This window comes from Nanorana parkeri, unplaced genomic scaffold (genome assembly GCF_000935625.1).
Source record: "Nanorana parkeri isolate BGI_ZX_2015 unplaced genomic scaffold, ASM93562v1 scaffold275, whole genome shotgun sequence".
NCBI lineage: Eukaryota > Metazoa > Chordata > Amphibia > Anura > Dicroglossidae > Nanorana > Nanorana parkeri.
Genome location: NW_017306543.1, coordinates 1,084,061 through 1,103,789, shown reverse-complemented (window position 1 = coordinate 1,103,789; position 19,729 = coordinate 1,084,061). Strand labels below are relative to the sequence as shown.

The 19,729-nt window shown below is 37.3% G+C and overlaps 1 protein-coding gene across 1 annotated transcript in view; it reads left to right on the top strand.

Moving 5' to 3' along the window:
• EPHA10 (EPH receptor A10) overlaps positions 1-19,729 on the top strand; it is a 500,244-nt gene that overhangs the window by 441,825 nt on the left and 38,690 nt on the right. Inside the window, exon 10 of the mRNA XM_018557240.1 lies at positions 4,135-4,260. Coding sequence (XP_018412742.1) covers positions 4,135-4,260 — 126 coding nt within the window. The remainder of the gene's footprint in view (positions 1-4,134; positions 4,261-19,729) is intronic.

The following is a 19,729-nucleotide window of genomic DNA, read 5'->3' as shown; positions in this document are numbered from 1 at the left end:
TATATATATATATATGTATATTTACAGTATATTTATACAGTATATTTATGTGTGTGTGTTTGTGCAGTAAATCTTTGCAATTTCTCTATGGTTATTTTTCCCTTTAAAGACACTGTGAATAAAGAAAAATACCCTTTGATCTGCATAAGATTGACTCAGCTCTTAATTTCCTAAGGTGGGCTGACAACACACAGCATTTTTGTGGACTGAACTGTGTCATCCCTCCTCATTGCAGTCTTCAAGACCTAAGGGTATGCAGTGACATGTATAGGAAAGATGTGGGAAAGACCTGCAGAGATTAAGAGAGAAGACTCTCTTGACCACGGATTTTGAAAAAGTGACCCAAAATAAAAGAAAATGATGGAGATGGGGATATGTCTGTTGTCAATCACAAGGAAAGCAGGCCTTATGGGTTACCAGTCTCTCAGCTCCCCCATCAGGCTCTGCCCGCTGTCATTGGTTTCCAGGAAACTGCCAGATGCACACAGATCTACAGGAACCTGCCCCATCAACATCTTTTGTCAATCACAAGGAAGGCAGAGCTGATAAAACACTAGTCTCTCATCTTCCATCTTAGACTCTACCCACTGTCATTGGTTTCTAGGAAGCTGTTGGCTAAACACCCAACAGCATCCTAGCATCCAATAACATTCATGATTGACAGTGGGTGGAGACAGATGGGGAGCTGAGAGACTAGTTCCCCATCAGGTCCATCTTCCTTGTGGGTAGCAGTGGGCAGATTCCTATGAACCAGCCATGGCCATATACAGTCAATAATGTCAGTAAGCATCTCTGCCCATTTTCCAAAGCTGTTGCCTGTGGAATCTGCCACCTGGCAGCTGAATTGGGTCAGGCATGCGTCACTGGTTGCTAGGATACCAGGGACCACTGGCTTCTAGAAACCAGTATACCTCATTGGGAAGCTGTCACATTTAGCAGTGATAGTAAAATAGCTGATAAATATGAATTCCTGCTGCAGGTGAGGTTCAGCTCAGTGGGTGTGCAAACGCCCCATTTATTTCACCCATTTGCCCAGTGTCAAACAGGCAGAGTTTGGACCAAATTCTACTTTACACAGAACCAGCACTACACTTTGTCCTATTAAACACTAATTATAATTGAACAGCACTTGAGGTGTATGAGCAAGTGAAACTTTTAAAGGGATCTTAAGCAAAGATAAAAATTACCGCACACACCTTTATCAAGAAGGACTTTATGGGTTTGAATTTTCTTTTTTATTTCTCCAGTTTTTTTTGTCTTCATTTTGCAGTTTGCAAACATTTGTAGGAATAATGCTGTTTGGTAAGGTACATTTATAGTGTATGTTATCCCAAGTAAAAGAAAACACTGCTGAGAAAAAAACTTTTTTGTATTTAAAAAGGGAGATGTAGTCTAGGCAGCCTATATACAGTATTAAGGTTAGTACTGAAAATGACAGGAATATCTTTCTGACAGTTTTGCCTAGTTATAATGCTGCCTTGGGCAGCTGCCCCACTCATTTAAGCCATGTTTCCTCTGAGGTGAAAATCACCCAACAAAATCTATTTGTAGGTAGATTATTGCTAATCTACGTGGACTTAAACATATTTTTATCAATAGAAGAAAGATGGAGTAGAATTCTGTTTACGGTGACATAATTATTGTTTATCTTATTTCAGATATGTCTTTTTACCATATGTCTTTTTACCATTAATTCTCTTCATATAAATACTACCCCTTCTCATATTAAACATATATAGGTAGGATAAAAATCAGATAAAAAGTTGCAGAACAAAAAGCAATTCATTTGTTATCAAGCTTTCATGCCTCAAGAAGATAAGCAAATATCCCTGTGCACTTTTAGTTACATTTATCTCTTGTATGGGGTGGAGTGATATTCTTTACTTACCCTACCACAGTAGTCAGGTTCATTTTTTGTATGTTGTTAAGTGGGGATACTTGTGGTTACAAGTCATCCAATTCCTTTTTAGATTCCTACATTGATTTTGCCATCAGGGCAATTTGCAGTTTAAAGAGACCTGTTCAGTCTCTAAAAATACTATGCAATAAAAGATCCATAATACTCACCTCTGCAGTGACCCTTTTCTCCTATCTCTACTCTGCTCCAGCACTTCTCCCTCTGTAAGACACTTCAGCATCTACCATTGCTGGGAGTGTTGGACCCCTATGTTAGTAGTGATGTAATCATTAGATGATGGAAACATTTTAAGATTTAACTTCAAATTAATAGCAATCAGTTTAGCCTTTGATATGTTAATTCATATGTTTCCGATTCTGACTAAAATGTTTATTTTTTATTTCATATTTAGTTTTTAGCATTTTATGAATTGACATGTTTTCTATTTTTTGCTCCTTCTAAAGTTCCATAATCCTACTACTCTCGTAACCTTGATTTCTTATATTTGTAGAAATGATGTACTAATATTGTACATAGTTATACATAATGGTTTGGGAACCCTTTTTTCTAATGACATGTTCTGTTGATGTTCCTCAGTGAGAAGTTAACACAACCTTTGCAAGGCACAACCTTTTTGCAAACTTTAATGTACAATTACAATGTATTTGCGGAATTTAACAGACTTGAAAAATAAAACATGGCATGTGCAAAGGTTACGTGATAAAAGCCCATTCACAGAAATCACAGCTTTTAAACATTTCTCACAGCCAGCTAACAGTCTTTTTATTTTTGCATTTGGAATTTTTACCAACCTTTCTTTTGGAACATTTTTAGAGCAATAATATTTGTACTGTTGTCTTACAAGCACAGCATGTTTGGGATCTACCCACCAATTTTCAATATTATTTAAGTTCTGGGGCTCTGAGGACCATTCGAAACCCTAATCTTTTTGTTTATTGTGATAAGTGATATTGTGTAAGTGATTCATGGCTGACTTTAAGATATGATTTGGATCATTGTCTTGTCATTGTATATAATTTGACTTCTTGATTTATGAATGATTACATTTCAGTTTCAATTTCAAGATTCCTCAATTACCATAAATGTTGAAAATAGACATATTGTATTTTTTAATTAAATCATCTTCTAGTAAAACTTGCAAAATGATAGCAGGGTGAAATGTATGGTGAAATCCCACTGGACCATACTACTGTACACTTTCAGTTATCCGGTATTCAACTAACCAAAACTCTCATCTAACCAGAAAAAAATCCCCTGTGTACTCACTGTTTTGCTGATCTGTGGCATTTACTATCCTGGAAATGATCATGTGTCTTTTTGTCTTAAGTGTGTCTATTTGTCTTAATTTGCTTTTGATTACTGCATTTCAATATTAATATGAAGTCAATACAGAGTTTATGTTATGGTATGATATAGTATGGGGTATTAGTTAGACCTATTTTTAATTGTAACTCTCATGCAACCAGAAACTACATTTATCTAGAATCTACTAACCCCCATGGATGCCAGATAACGGGGAGTTTACTGTATATGGATAACACACTTTTGGCAGTTAGTGAAGTTGATAGTCTTCATTCAGACTGGAGTAAATAAAAAGGAAGTTGTATTGAATATATGTGCCTTGATTCAATATCACCAATTTTATTTAAGGTTCCACAAACATCTGCTAATCACTCATATTGGGTTTGCAAGTTTCTAGAAGTCTGTCTAATTTGGTGGAGCCGAATGTAAATAAAACACTGTAAATCTTTATGAACGCTTACTATAGAGGAGGGTAATTCAGTCATAAATGCATGTTTCATTTGTAATTAGCAAAAGAATAATTAAATGTATAATTCAAATGTACTGTACCTTTTAGTTTGCCAAAAAATAACAATGTCTTTTGCGGTGAGTGATTTCTTTAAAATCTTATATTTGTGGAACAAATATATGATTTGGACTATGTTACGTCGAGGTAAATAGAAAGCATAAATGTTTTCTGGATTGCATCCCATACCTGGAGTTAGCATAAACATAAATCATACTTTGAAAGTTTTGTCTATTGCAAAATAACTCCATTACCATACTTGTACTGATAGTTCAATACATTAAGTAATGGTAATCTGAGCCTTTAACCTTTGATTATAATATAATCTTTTTTGAACCTTATGCAAAGTACTCCCATTATAGGGTCACTCATTATTCATGCTATTTTTTTTCAATATTTCTGATTGCAGTCAAAATACCAACAAGAAGAACTTACATAGATCCAGACACGTGTGAGGACCCCATGCAAGCTGTTCACTTGTTTGCCAAAGAATTGGATAACTCCAGCATAAAAATAGAAAGAATACTTGGTACTGGTATGTTGAAATACATGTATAACACTGCATGCATGAATACCTATAACCTGCTCAAAAGATATGTTATCAGAGAAATTACCTGTACAAGAGATCAAGTGGAGGGAGTTTTGCCATACTCGGTGGCACATTCTTATTTCTGAACACTGGTTTTCTGCTTATAAAAGTTGAATTCAATTACATGGTTTTACCCACAATGAACAACTCTTTAAATTGAACTAATGTCTATGTATAGATATATGTGGTTTTTCATTATAGGAGAACTATGAGGTGAGTGATTTACACTGATCCTCATAGTTATAGCCGACGTGTGACATTGAAACTGAGAAGAGCATGCTCTTAATCAGCCAGCTGGGTGGATCTCAACAGTATTGTCGGGATCCGTCCCAGCTGCGGCGCTCTCAGTATATAGCAGGCAATGGACCGCTATATACTGAGCTTTGAGTCACTGAAGAAGGTAAGTAAATGTCCTCCCGTGACCTTAAAGAGAACTATGGGATAAAAAGTTGACTCCATACCATAAAAGAGAATTATATCAAATTGTAATGAATGTGCTGTGCTTCATCTAGAACAATACATAAACAAATCTCTATAGTAAATATGTGCTTAAATAATACATGCAATCAAAATTGCTTGTATTATTTAAGCACATATTTACTATAGAGATTTGTTTAAGTATTGTTCTAGATGAAGTGCAGCACATTCATTATAATTTGATATATTCAGAGGTTAACACTTCTTATAGTGCTTGCAGCTACACAGGGTTTGGCGCAAGGTGCTATTTGTCACCATAAAAGAGAACTAGTTTACCCCATAGTTCTCCTTTAATTCCTAATGTACTGTAGTGAAATGTGTGACATTTATTGTAATATGTTAAGTTCTGCATTGATGATTTACTGTTTATATTTTAAAATATATGATGTTATTATTTTTGAAAGTCGACTCTGGACTAACATGGATCTTATGCTTTAGGTTTTCTCAGTGTATTGCAGAATAGCAATGGATCAGCAGAGAGCTTCAGATTTGTTTGGAGCATATGAGTTATCCAGCAAGTAATGTTAGGTTGGGCTTATCTACAAATACAGCTAAAGGAAATGAAATAGATTCCAGTGCATCTATTACTCCATTATGTTTACATGTAGAGGGGCTTTTGCAATGTTTAAAAGAAGGTGTAAGGCAAAAGTTCCAAAGATAGGAGACCATAGGATTGATTTACTAAAGGCTAATAGGCTTTTCACTTTGCAAGCAAATTTTCCCATAGCTTAGTAAATTAGGTGAAGTGCTGCTGACTTCCATTATCCAATCATGTACTTTTTATTTTCCTTGCATGTGATTGGGTATTTTTTGCAAAGTGAATTTTAACCACATTTACTAAGCTTAATTCCCTTCCAAAGTTAACTGCCTATTTGCCTTTGATAAATCAACCCCCATAAGTGAGTATACTGGAGAAAGGAGCTCTGTTAAAAATCAGGCTAGTTTCTTTTTTTAGCAATATTAAAGAAATCTACCAACTTCATCTCAACTTGATTCCCTGTTATATTGTGCTGCAGAGCACAATTAGTGTAGAACGGACATTAGTTGCTAAATCGACTATGAACTTGTACTAAAGTAAACCAGTGCTATTAATTTTAATGGTGTGGAGTTCTGCCGTTAAATTAACAGCACCAGTAAGAAAAGGGTTAAAGGATAACTACAGTGTTTTCAGCAAGTGCACATTTTAATTTATTATTGTAACATTTACCAGAAAGTAATTTTATCCGTTTAATGTTTATATATGTGTAATGTTTACATCTATCGCCTAATTATATCAGATAACTGCAATTATTGTATCACACTTACTGAATGCCAAGCTAGTACTGATTACACCAGGAGATTGTGTTAGCAATCATTCTGAACAGTCTTAAGATGGCCAAACAGTAGGAGCGAGTCCAGAAAATCGTGGCCAAACAGTACCTGCAGCAAATTAGCTGCAGTCGTTGTTTGGGTGTTCTGGCAGTGGCACACTGACCACCTGACCACATGCTGACCAATAAGAAGCGCTTCTGGCCATGTTGACCAATGAGAAGTACTTCTGGTCTGCATAGGCCGTGTGGCTGCATTGACCAAGAATGCTTGCATAGGGCTACACTGTTGTGTGCAGTGTGTGAGTTGTACACCAGCAGCCGTGGAGGGGAAGGAGTGCCCATTCAAAGGTAAGAGCAGCGCGGGAGGGAGGAGAGGGGGCAGATTGGTGGGGTTAATTCTATTTTCTAAAATTCACCTGGGAAGGTGGAATAACCCTTTAATTGTAAAAGTTCTATACAGGCTTCACTGCTTTCCAGGTAAAGAACTCGTAAGCATATGATGTTCAATGTGGAATAAGCAGGAAAGCTAAACATTGTACACATGTTAAGAGCTCAATGTACCTGTGATGCTATTAGGGACAGAGAAGGAAAAAAGTGAAGTTGGCTGGACAGCATAGAAATAAAGTGAGAGAATAAAAAAATACAGTAAACATCTAAAATTTTCAAAAAGCAAAAATGTCCAACAGTCACAGGTATCTAAAACTAAAATACATTTAAATTTGGAATATGCATTTTTACAAAATCACTAAACCATAGTTGCCAATATTTCAAAAAAGTTTCCAGGGACAGGTCCAGTAAGTCATTAAGGGTGGAGAATGTACTTCAGTTAGCAGTGAGGCATTCATTTAAATGGACAGGGTTCTACAAGAGGCAAATTGGTAACGCATTGTACACTTACATTTTAAATTCTGTAAATAAAGAAAGATTTATCATAAGAAGGACAAAAACATTGGGGTCTATTCACTAAGCTGCCGAATGATCTAGCCGTAGCTTCAGCTGATCCTTCGGCTAGCTTCGGCCCCAGGACCCCTTCATTCAGTAGAACCGAAGGGCTGCTGTATGGGCTATTCACTATATCATTTTCTATTGTTTTTTTTCTACTTTTTTAACTATTTTTCTATTCTACTCAATATCACAGAGGTATCGAGCAGGATTGCCGAGCTTCTTTTTTGAACCTTATGCAAAGTACTCCCATTATAGGGTCACTCATTATTCATGCTATTTTTTTTCAATATTTCTGATTGCAGTCAAAATACCAACAAGAAGAACTTACATAGATCCAGACACGTGTGAGGACCCCATGCAAGCTGTTCACTTGTTTGCCAAAGAATTGGATAACTCCAGCATAAAAATAGAAAGAATACTTGGTACTGGTATGTTGAAATACATGTATAACACTGCATGCATGAATACCTATAACCTGCTCAAAAGATATGTTATCAGAGAAATTACCTGTACAAGAGATCAAGTGGAGGGAGTTTTGCCATACTCGGTGGCACATTCTTATTTCTGAACACTGGTTTTCTGCTTATAAAAGTTGAATTCAATTACATGGTTTTACCCACAATGAACAACTCTTTAAATTGAACTAATGTCTATGTATAGATATATGTGGTTTTTCATTATAGGAGAACTATGAGGTGAGTGATTTACACTGATCCTCATAGTTATAGCCGACGTGTGACATTGAAACTGAGAAGAGCATGCTCTTAATCAGCCAGCTGGGTGGATCTCAACAGTATTGTCGGGATCCGTCCCAGCTGCGGCGCTCTCAGTATATAGCAGGCAATGGACCGCTATATACTGAGCTTTGAGTCACTGAAGAAGGTAAGTAAATGTCCTCCCGTGACCTTAAAGAGAACTATGGGATAAAAAGTTGACTCCATACCATAAAAGAGAATTATATCAAATTGTAATGAATGTGCTGTGCTTCATCTAGAACAATACATAAACAAATCTCTATAGTAAATATGTGCTTAAATAATACATGCAATCAAAATTGCTTGTATTATTTAAGCACATATTTACTATAGAGATTTGTTTAAGTATTGTTCTAGATGAAGTGCAGCACATTCATTATAATTTGATATATTCAGAGGTTAACACTTCTTATAGTGCTTGCAGCTACACAGGGTTTGGCGCAAGGTGCTATTTGTCACCATAAAAGAGAACTAGTTTACCCCATAGTTCTCCTTTAATTCCTAATGTACTGTAGTGAAATGTGTGACATTTATTGTAATATGTTAAGTTCTGCATTGATGATTTACTGTTTATATTTTAAAATATATGATGTTATTATTTTTGAAAGTCGACTCTGGACTAACATGGATCTTATGCTTTAGGTTTTCTCAGTGTATTGCAGAATAGCAATGGATCAGCAGAGAGCTTCAGATTTGTTTGGAGCATATGAGTTATCCAGCAAGTAATGTTAGGTTGGGCTTATCTACAAATACAGCTAAAGGAAATGAAATAGATTCCAGTGCATCTATTACTCCATTATGTTTACATGTAGAGGGGCTTTTGCAATGTTTAAAAGAAGGTGTAAGGCAAAAGTTCCAAAGATAGGAGACCATAGGATTGATTTACTAAAGGCTAATAGGCTTTTCACTTTGCAAGCAAATTTTCCCATAGCTTAGTAAATTAGGTGAAGTGCTGCTGACTTCCATTATCCAATCATGTACTTTTTATTTTCCTTGCATGTGATTGGGTATTTTTTGCAAAGTGAATTTTAACCACATTTACTAAGCTTAATTCCCTTCCAAAGTTAACTGCCTATTTGCCTTTGATAAATCAACCCCCATAAGTGAGTATACTGGAGAAAGGAGCTCTGTTAAAAATCAGGCTAGTTTCTTTTTTTAGCAATATTAAAGAAATCTACCAACTTCATCTCAACTTGATTCCCTGTTATATTGTGCTGCAGAGCACAATTAGTGTAGAACGGACATTAGTTGCTAAATCGACTATGAACTTGTACTAAAGTAAACCAGTGCTATTAATTTTAATGGTGTGGAGTTCTGCCGTTAAATTAACAGCACCAGTAAGAAAAGGGTTAAAGGATAACTACAGTGTTTTCAGCAAGTGCACATTTTAATTTATTATTGTAACATTTACCAGAAAGTAATTTTATCCGTTTAATGTTTATATATGTGTAATGTTTACATCTATCGCCTAATTATATCAGATAACTGCAATTATTGTATCACACTTACTGAATGCCAAGCTAGTACTGATTACACCAGGAGATTGTGTTAGCAATCATTCTGAACAGTCTTAAGATGGCCAAACAGTAGGAGCGAGTCCAGAAAATCGTGGCCAAACAGTACCTGCAGCAAATTAGCTGCAGTCGTTGTTTGGGTGTTCTGGCAGTGGCACACTGACCACCTGACCACATGCTGACCAATAAGAAGCGCTTCTGGCCATGTTGACCAATGAGAAGTACTTCTGGTCTGCATAGGCCGTGTGGCTGCATTGACCAAGAATGCTTGCATAGGGCTACACTGTTGTGTGCAGTGTGTGAGTTGTACACCAGCAGCCGTGGAGGGGAAGGAGTGCCCATTCAAAGGTAAGAGCAGCGCGGGAGGGAGGAGAGGGGGCAGATTGGTGGGGTTAATTCTATTTTCTAAAATTCACCTGGGAAGGTGGAATAACCCTTTAATTGTAAAAGTTCTATACAGGCTTCACTGCTTTCCAGGTAAAGAACTCGTAAGCATATGATGTTCAATGTGGAATAAGCAGGAAAGCTAAACATTGTACACATGTTAAGAGCTCAATGTACCTGTGATGCTATTAGGGACAGAGAAGGAAAAAAGTGAAGTTGGCTGGACAGCATAGAAATAAAGTGAGAGAATAAAAAAATACAGTAAACATCTAAAATTTTCAAAAAGCAAAAATGTCCAACAGTCACAGGTATCTAAAACTAAAATACATTTAAATTTGGAATATGCATTTTTACAAAATCACTAAACCATAGTTGCCAATATTTCAAAAAAGTTTCCAGGGACAGGTCCAGTAAGTCATTAAGGGTGGAGAATGTACTTCAGTTAGCAGTGAGGCATTCATTTAAATGGACAGGGTTCTACAAGAGGCAAATTGGTAACGCATTGTACACTTACATTTTAAATTCTGTAAATAAAGAAAGATTTATCATAAGAAGGACAAAAACATTGGGGTCTATTCACTAAGCTGCCGAATGATCTAGCCGTAGCTTCAGCTGATCCTTCGGCTAGCTTCGGCCCCAGGACCCCTTCATTCAGTAGAACCGAAGGGCTGCTGTATGGGCTATTCACTATATCATTTTCTATTGTTTTTTTTCTACTTTTTTAACTATTTTTCTATTCTACTCAATATCACAGAGGTATCGAGCAGGATTGCCGAGCCGAATGCCGCTTGGCGGCATTCAGCTATTCACTCAATGCTGTTCGGCATCTATGAGAATAGGCTGAACAGCAGCGAGTAGCCTGCCGGAGGTTCGGCTCAGCCAATCCAAATGTTGGATCGGCTGAGTTGAACTCCTTCTGCACTTTGGGTCGGCTGAACATGCTGAGCATGTTCGGCCGACCTGAAGCCATGCGAAGCAAGCCAATGTACGTCTGATTTCAGCCGATATACGGCTGAAATCAGCTGTACAAGCCTGAAGTGAATAGCCGAACAGTGTTCGGCTCACTTCACTTGGGGTCGGTTGTTCACTCGGCTGCCCTCGGCAGCTTAGTGAATAGACCCCATAGTCAAGAACCCAGGAATTGTTTATTAGTAAATTGATTTATGTATTTGTTTAGCTCACTACAGCTTTTAATCTGTACAGTCTATTTAAAGTGCAGCAACCCAACAGCTCTTGCACAGAATACAGTGACAAACACCAATCACACTGCAAACACATTTGACACGCCTTCTTAAAGATGTTAAAAAGGAAGGTGGTGGTGTGCACATTAGGGGCAAAACCCAGCCTTCGCATAGCAGTTTACTACAGCTTTAAGTCTCTGATGTTATATTTTTGTGGGGTTTGGTACAGTACCATTACATAACATTTAGGCTGATTCAAGCTTTTTTGAAACAGCCGTGGGAAAAAAATATGACACTGTTTTTCCAAATAACAATATCTGTGTCTGTAAAGCTTTAAGAGGATCTATTTTAAAGGTTTTACATATGATTTTATATGGAATGGGCTAGTAAATGCAGGTTTCTATTTAAAGAAAGATTAAATGGAATTTTCCATGGTTATGAAAAAAAGCAACAAGCAGTTCAGACAAAATGTTGATTTCTGTAATTACACTGAACTGAATAAGTTGTTATTTATGGTATTATGGTAATATATTGTGATTGAGGCCCATGCATTTCTCAGTCAATAAGAAAAAAAAAATGCTCAAAACTTTAATTCAAGATCCATGTTGTCTTCTTCATTGAAATATCCATTGGCCACAAGTTCTTTTTTAAAGGCTCTAAAAAAGACATCTGAATAAATACTTTACTCACATTTGACAGAAAAAAACATAAGTCAATTCTCTTGGTACACTACTCTGAATGCATAACTCCTCTGGACGAGGGTGATTCACTCCTGAAGATTTCTGACATTCAGTAGTGTAGACAATTTGCTGTCTTTTTTCAGTTTATATTCTCATTTACCTGCAGCTAGGATAGCATTAAATGATGGTGCTGATCTCTCTGTGAGACATCACAAGCTAACATCTGTTCTGAGAGGCTTTGCTGAAAACTGTCTGGAAATATGCTAAGTTACTAAATGATTTATTGATTTTCATCCGCTTTGCTGCTGAAAACTTTAAAGCAAATTAATTCTATTCTTACAACCCTGAAGCTTTAATCACTTGAGCACGCCTAAACTTCAAGCTCCGTTCTTCAGCCTTCTTTTTTCTAAAGATAAGTTCATTGTGAGGTTAAGGATTTTTTTTAATGACATGTAGCAAAATATGAAGACTTTAACCTATTCAAGGCTGTAGTATTGCTGCTATTGAAGATATTTTAAAACCCTAGTAATTTATCTGATTTAAAAAAAAAATCTCTGCAAAGTAAATATTATATCCTTTTACAGATATATTGCCAGACTGCATGCCTGGTTTATGGACTTTAAGGGGGGAAAAAAGGCCTTAAGGGGAGAAAAAATTCACAAAAGACACTTAGCCAGGCATGCAGCCTGTGTGACTAGAAGAAGAGAGGCAACAAGCATGTGTCCCACAAACCATACCAGGCCACATGCCCTCAACATTTGCTTAGTACCTTGCAATGGGAAGGGGGTCACAGCAACTAGGCCTCATCTTCACATACTGTCCCTCAAAAGGGGTCTGTGTGGGGGAGACTTATCAGAATCTAGAAGCCCCCTTTTAAATAACGAGGCCCCCAGATAGCCTCTGAAGGTGAATGAGTACAGGATACATCATATCTTTTGTTGCTTAGACAATGTTGAGGGGGGGGGTCTCACAATTTACTCTATGAGAGTCATGAAAACAGTGCTATACAAAGCAACAATGGCTGACAGCACCCGTAGCCCTTCGTATGGATTCAGTCATGGTCCAAAAGATGTTGGCACCCCTGCATTTCTGTTATATAATGCGCCACTTCGCGCAGAAAATTGTTGCAGTTACAAATGTTTAGGCATTCTCATGTTTATTTCTTTTGTTTGTATTGGTATGGCACAAAAAAGTGGAGGAAAAAAAAGCCAAATCTGACACATTTCACACAAAACTCCAAAAATGGACTGAACAAAATTATTGGCAACCTCAATTAATATTTGGTAGCACAGCCCTTGAAAAAAATAACTGAAATCAATTGCTTCCTGTAACCATCAATACGTTTCTTACACCTCTCTACAGGAATTTTGGACGACTCTTCTTCGCCAACTGCTCCAGGTCTCTCAGATTGGAAGGGTTCCTTTTCCCAATTGCTGTTTTGGGATCTCTCCACAGGTGCTCTATGGGATTCAGATCTGGACTCATTGCTGGCCAGTCAAGTAGTCTCCAGCACTTTGTTTGACACCATTTCTAGTTGTTTTTGATGTGAGCCCTACTTTGCACCCCAGAATTCTTTGGTAGTCTTCAGATTTCATAATGCCATGCACACAGTAAAGACATCCAGTGCCTGAAGCAGCAAAGCAACCCCAAACATCAGTGAACCTCCACCATGTTAGACTGTAGGGAATTTATTTTTTTCTTTAAATACCTAATTTCTTTTTCTGAAACCAGTAGAATGATGGGCTTTACCAAAAAGCTGTAATTTTGTATTGTCTGTACACAGCACATTCTCCCAAAAGGATTTTGGCTTCCTCAGGTAAGTTTTGGCAAACTCCAATCTGGCTTTTTTATGTTTCTGTGTCATCAGTGGGTTCCTCCTGGGTCTTCTACCATAGCGTAATTTTCATTCAGATGGTGACATATAGTGCAAGCTGATACAGTTGTACCCTGTGTCTGAAGGTCAGCTTGAATTTGTCTGGAAGTTGATCGAGGGTTTTTATCCACCATTCTAACAATCCTTTGTTGCAATCTTTGATCATTTGTTCTCTTTCATCCACGTCCAGGGGGATTAGCTACAGTGCCATGGGCTGTAAACATCTTGACAATGTTGTGCACAGTGGACACAGGAACAATTAATTCTTTGCTGTGCTTTCTTTTCTCTATGCTCTATGCACACAGAGACACACAACAAAAAGGTTGAGTCACTATTTTACCATTTTAACTGGTTGCCGGTGTGATTTCTATATTATCAGCACCTGTTAATTGATACAGGTGAGTTTAATTACAAATGACAGGAGTATCACAAACTTGGAATGTAATTATTTATTGCAATTTGGAGAAGGTGCCAATAATTTTGTCCAGTCCATTTTTCGAGTTTTGCGTGGAACGTGTCAGATTTGGCTTTTTTTTCTCGACTTTTTTTGTCTTACCAATACAAACAAAAAAAATAAACATAAGAATGCGTAAACATTTGTAATTGCAACCAGTTTCTGCGCGAAGTGGTGCATTATCTGCCATTTTTGGCCATGACTGTATATGCTGCAATTACCTGTGGATGAGTGCCCCCGGATGCATACAGTTTTGATTGGGGTTCCACTTTAAATTAAACCTGAAAGAAGGACTAGGATGAACGTAATTCTTAGATTAACATTTAACGTTAGAATTATTATTATTATACAGAACTGTGGTGTATGTCTGTGGTAAATGTGGAAGTGATTGATTAATGTGTCTAGAAAAAAAGTTTGCGTTACAATGCGTGTGTTGGGGTTGGTACTTTTTAAAGTATATGTTACTTTTGCAGCCAAATTTAGATAACTCTTATTTCAACTGTGTTATATGTTTCTCTTTCACGTAATTTTTTTATGCTGCTTGCACAATACATTCTTTATTCTGAAAGGAAAGTTGTTCTTTGTACTGAGTATTGCTCTGGCATGCAAGGGGGGCTAGGCAGGATGATGTTAAAATAATGAATTCTGCCTGTACTGTGTTGCCAAATCTAAGTTGTAAACTAGATTTGAACACTGTCTCTCCTAACAAATGGTAAAAGATCTAGAAGTATTGCATGTTAATGAAGTGAAGCTCAATCTGTCCCTAGTCACAGAAGGAGTTTCCTGTAACTTTGAATTTGGAGAAGGTTGCAAATGCCAACTACGCCAACACATCTAACAGGTAGAACATTTTTGGAAATATGCCAGGTACGCTGGAAATACAAGTTAAGCATTGTTCTGTTTCAATAAACTGCACTTTCTTTGTTCTGAAAATCACAGTATTTAGGAAATACAATTAAGCAGTTATATTTCTTTTACACAAACAGAAAAACGAATTTAAAAATGTCAAGATGGCTCTTGAAAAAATAAACTACAATCCCCTCTAGAAATCTTCTCATACCTGATTTAGATTCTAAATGTAGATCTCTAACTGTGGTAAAAGTATGCTAAAAAAATATTTTTTACAGATTTTAAAGGGAAACAAATATGACTTTCAGTTAGCTAGGGCCACTCTGCCAAACAGACTTCCACCCATCAAGGGTTGTTGATAGTTGCATAAGCCCTCCCAAGAGCCAGCCCATTGCTTGCAACAGAGCTTATGAGATGAGTAGTGAGACAGGGTGCTTTGATGTTTTCAGGAAGTTATGTACAGCACTCTGCCAGCCACACCCACTAGTCATGATCTACCTACATTACATACAGAAGCACATCGACCCAGTAATGACACTATATATAAGGTATATATTTAAAAAATAGAAGGTTATATTTAAATGCCAAATGAAAAAAAGCAAGTTTGGTCAGGTCCCAAAACAACATCTCACACCTAGGCTCTCATTCATACATATATACTATAATGAACAAATAAACATAAATAATGTATACACCTCCGCAGTAGAAAACTCACTGTTATTCTCACTGAAAAACTCCTTTATTCAGACTTGCACAGCTTCACAGTTTCATGCTTTCCACAGCTTGGTCATAGAGCTGTGCAAGTCTGAATAAAGGAGTTTGTGAGTGAGACAAAGGGTGTGTGGCTGGATTTTTTTTCTACCTTGGATACATTTGAGAGTAGAAAAGCTCATTCAGCAGGCACCTGTTTTTTTCACTGCTGTCTGGCTGTGAAAGAACGGAGTTGTAGCAGGATAAATAATAAATCATTTTTATTCAAGGCAAGTAATAAAAACATTCTAAAAACGGCTAGATAGGGTCCTGCACCAGTCCATTAACTAGTGCTTATCACATACAGTTGTGCTCATAAGTTTACATACCCTGGCAGAATTTATGATTTCCTGGCCATTTTTCAGAGAATATGAATGATAACACGAAAACCTTTCTGTCACTCATGGGCAGTGTCTGGCTGAAGCCATTTATTATCAATCAACTGTGTTTACTCTTTTTCAATCATAATGACAACAGAAACTACCCAAATGCCCTGATCAAAAGTTTACATACCCCAGTTCTTAATATGGTGTGTTGCCCCATTTAACATCAATGACAGCTTGAAGTCTTTTGTGGTATGTGTGGATGAGGCTCTTTATCTTCTCAGATGGTAAAGCTGCCCATTCTTCCTGGCAAAAAGCCTCCAGGTCCTGTAAATTCTTGGGCTGTCTTGCATGAACTGCACGTTTGAGCTCTCCCCAGAGTGGCTCAATGATATTGAGGTCAGGAGACTGAGATGGCCACTCCAGAACCTTCACTTTATTCTGCTGTAGCCAATGACAGGTCGACTTGGCCTTGTGTTTAGGATCATTGTCATGTTGGAATGCCTAAGTACGTCCCATGCACAGCTTCTGGGCTGATGCATGCAAATTATCCTCCAGTATCTTTTGATAACATACTGCATTCATCGTGCCATCAGTTCTGACCAACTTTCCTGTGCCTTTGTAGCTCACACATCCCCAAAACATCAGCGATCCACCTCCGTGTTTTACAGTAGGAATGGTGTACTTTTCATCATAGGCCTTGTTGACTCCTCTCCAAATGTAGCGTTTAAGGTGTGGCCGAAAAGCTCAATTTTGGTCTCATCACTCCAAATTACTTTGTGCCAGAAGGTTTGAGGCTTGTCTCTGTGCTGTTTGGCGTATTGTAATACTTTGTGATACTTTGTGGCATTTGCGTAGTAATGGCTTTATTCTGGCGACTCGACCATGCAGCCAATCTTTCTTCAAGTGCCTCCTTATTGTGCATCTTGCAACAACCACACCACATGTTTTCAGAGTATCCTGTATTTCACCTGAAATTATTTGTGGGTTTTTCTTTGCATCCCGAACAATTTTCCTGGCAGTTATGGCTGACAGTTTAGTTGGTCTACCTGACCGTGGTATGGTTTCAACAGAACCCCTCATGTTCCACTTGTTGATTGGAGTTTGAACACTGCTGATTGGCATTCTCAATTCCTTGGATATCTTTGTATATCTCTTTCCTGTTCTATACAGTTCAACTACCTTTTCCCACAGGTCCTTTGACAATTATTTTGCTTTCCCCATGACGTCAATGCAGCACTGGGTCACTGGATCAGGGTCATTTTGGTAGTTTCTGTTGTCATTATGATTGGAAAAGAGTAAACACAGTTGATTGATAATAAATGGCTTCAGTCGAACACTACCCATGAGTGACAGAAAGGTTTTCGTGTTATCATTCATATTCTCTGAAAAATGACCAGGAAATCATAAATTCAGCCAGGGTATGTAAACTTATGAGCACGACCTTATGTATCAACCAAATAATATAGAGATAACTAATAAAATCTCCAAATATCTACAGTAATTTCTACTCAACCATTGTTGATATGATAGTCCAGTTTATAAATAACCTTCCTTACAGGAAGATGCATAAAGTGATTTGTAATAGTATTGACAATATTGATAGTATTATGATGGTAAGACATTAAATCCAGTGGTGCAAAATGATCATGCCAAGTGAAAGATGTGTAATTTGGTCATTGTTGGTAAATCTTATCCCATTGTCTGCAATTGTGGGGCAACAACTCCTTGTTTGAAATGACAAAATCAGGTTAAAATCAAGTAATCTGGTTTCTGAACTCCGTAATGCTGTTTACAAATAAATATCATGGTGTGATACAATCCCATGCTGGGGGGCATCCATCCGTCCATCTATCCAAGGAAATAAAGATATACAACCATAATCTCCATGAAGAATCTCCCATGTTGGGCATCTAATCATGTAGTCTTTGCAAAAACAAAGCACAAATCCAGGTCATTGAGAGTCAACACCTGGGATTAATAGTCACATAGATCACTGCTTGGAATTCTTGTAACGTGCAATTGCAACATGGTACAGTATATCACAAATGGATAGTCTTTTATATACTGAACCTAGTTGAAGGCATGATATAAAGAAAAGCCATGTCAAATGATGTAACTGTATCAACCATGACAAAGCTCCAGTGGGTAGTCAAGTCAGTAAATGAGGAGGCAAGAGAATGTGTGTTAAAATAAGACAAATAAATAATAGATAATAAATGAAAAGAGGGTCATGGGGGGCACCACAGGCATAAAAACAAAGTCCAAAAAGCTTCCCCTCTATAGCAATGTATGGATGTATACTAAGGACCCAGTGAGACTCAGAAACAAGGGCACAAAGGCACCACTACTGCCAACAGAAGTTGTGTTGCTGTTTTATATAAACTACAGATGTGTTCCTGCCTGTAGTGTTTGTAATGCAATGTTCCAAAGCATCTCACATTCAGCATATGGTATGTGTGCAGTGAGGTTACATTAATAACAACATTTGCTCCAAAAGCAGAATTTACATACATACATGCATTGCAAAGTCACCAAAGATTGCATGGCCCAGCAACTGGGTGAACTATTCATCAGTGACAAATAAAACAAGAATGTAATGTTAGCAGTGTTAACTAAATATCAGCTCCTTATTTATCTTGCCCTTTTTTATTTGCTTTTATTTTACAGTGCATAGAAAATATCTAACTCGAGTGTTTTGTTTTGGTGCTTCTTTATGTGCTGACCTAAGAGCCCTTTTGCTAAATAATGGCCCAGGAGACAGCATACATTCATTGATTATTGAACAATTCAGGAATCCAGTGGTCAGAAGAGACAAGAAAATGTGGGAATAATCAAGTTAGAGATGCCGTTCAGATGAATTAGTCTATAAGAACAAAGGTAGATAAGGGACTAATCTTAGGCAATGCATCTGTACAAGGCATAGGTTAGACCAACAGGAACAAAAACAGATACTATGGCTACCGACAATATATATATATTTGCCATCTAACAGGTATATATATATATATATATAGGCATTACACAAGTGAATGGAGCTAGAAAAGTTATTTTGCTTTTTTTATTCCAGTGCACTTGATTACAAAAGTATCTCAAATGTATGCACTTTAAATGCAGACCTGTCAGAAATGGATACACATAGAAAGTGTGGACAAAATAAAAGAGCATGATAAAGCTAAAAACTTCAGTAGACAGAATTTATTGCAGTTGTGTATTCCATCAAAAAATATTTGCATTTGTGCATACAACTGCAATATCATCTGTACTGATATTAGCCTCTGTCATGCTATGCACAGGAACTTTAAGACTGGGAGAGATAGGGGCAGCCGTTTGAGACATTTGGGGGGTGATTTACTAACCTAAACACACGCACGCACCAGGTGCGTGTGATTTTCACACAGCAAAACTTATTTATCAACCAAAAAGTCTCTAAAAGCATATTTCCACTAATGCCATATATGGAAAAATCATGCACATGATGCATATATAATGCTGCTTCACAGTTTAGACAAAAATGGTTAGCTCATGCATTTATATTTCTGCATTTATCAACGCAAGCAACATAACATAGAGCTAATTTACACAACATCACCTTGCAATTCATGCAGGGCTTTGCACAACACACCTGCTGGGTGTGTACACACTACAAAGGTGTTTAGATTTCACCCATAGATCATTCTGGGAGGGAACACACTACAGAGGTGTATACATGTTCGTGGTGTGTTTATAACGTTAGTAAATCAACCCCTTGGACTTGTTGTATACATATATGCTGACATGGAACATGTTGTGTGTATGAGACAACAAAGTGAGCAAAGTTTATGACTCATCAAGGTGTTGATGTTTCAGGTACAAGGGTGACACCACTATATTCCCTAACACTTAACAACAAAAGTATTGTTACCCCCCACCCCGGCTAT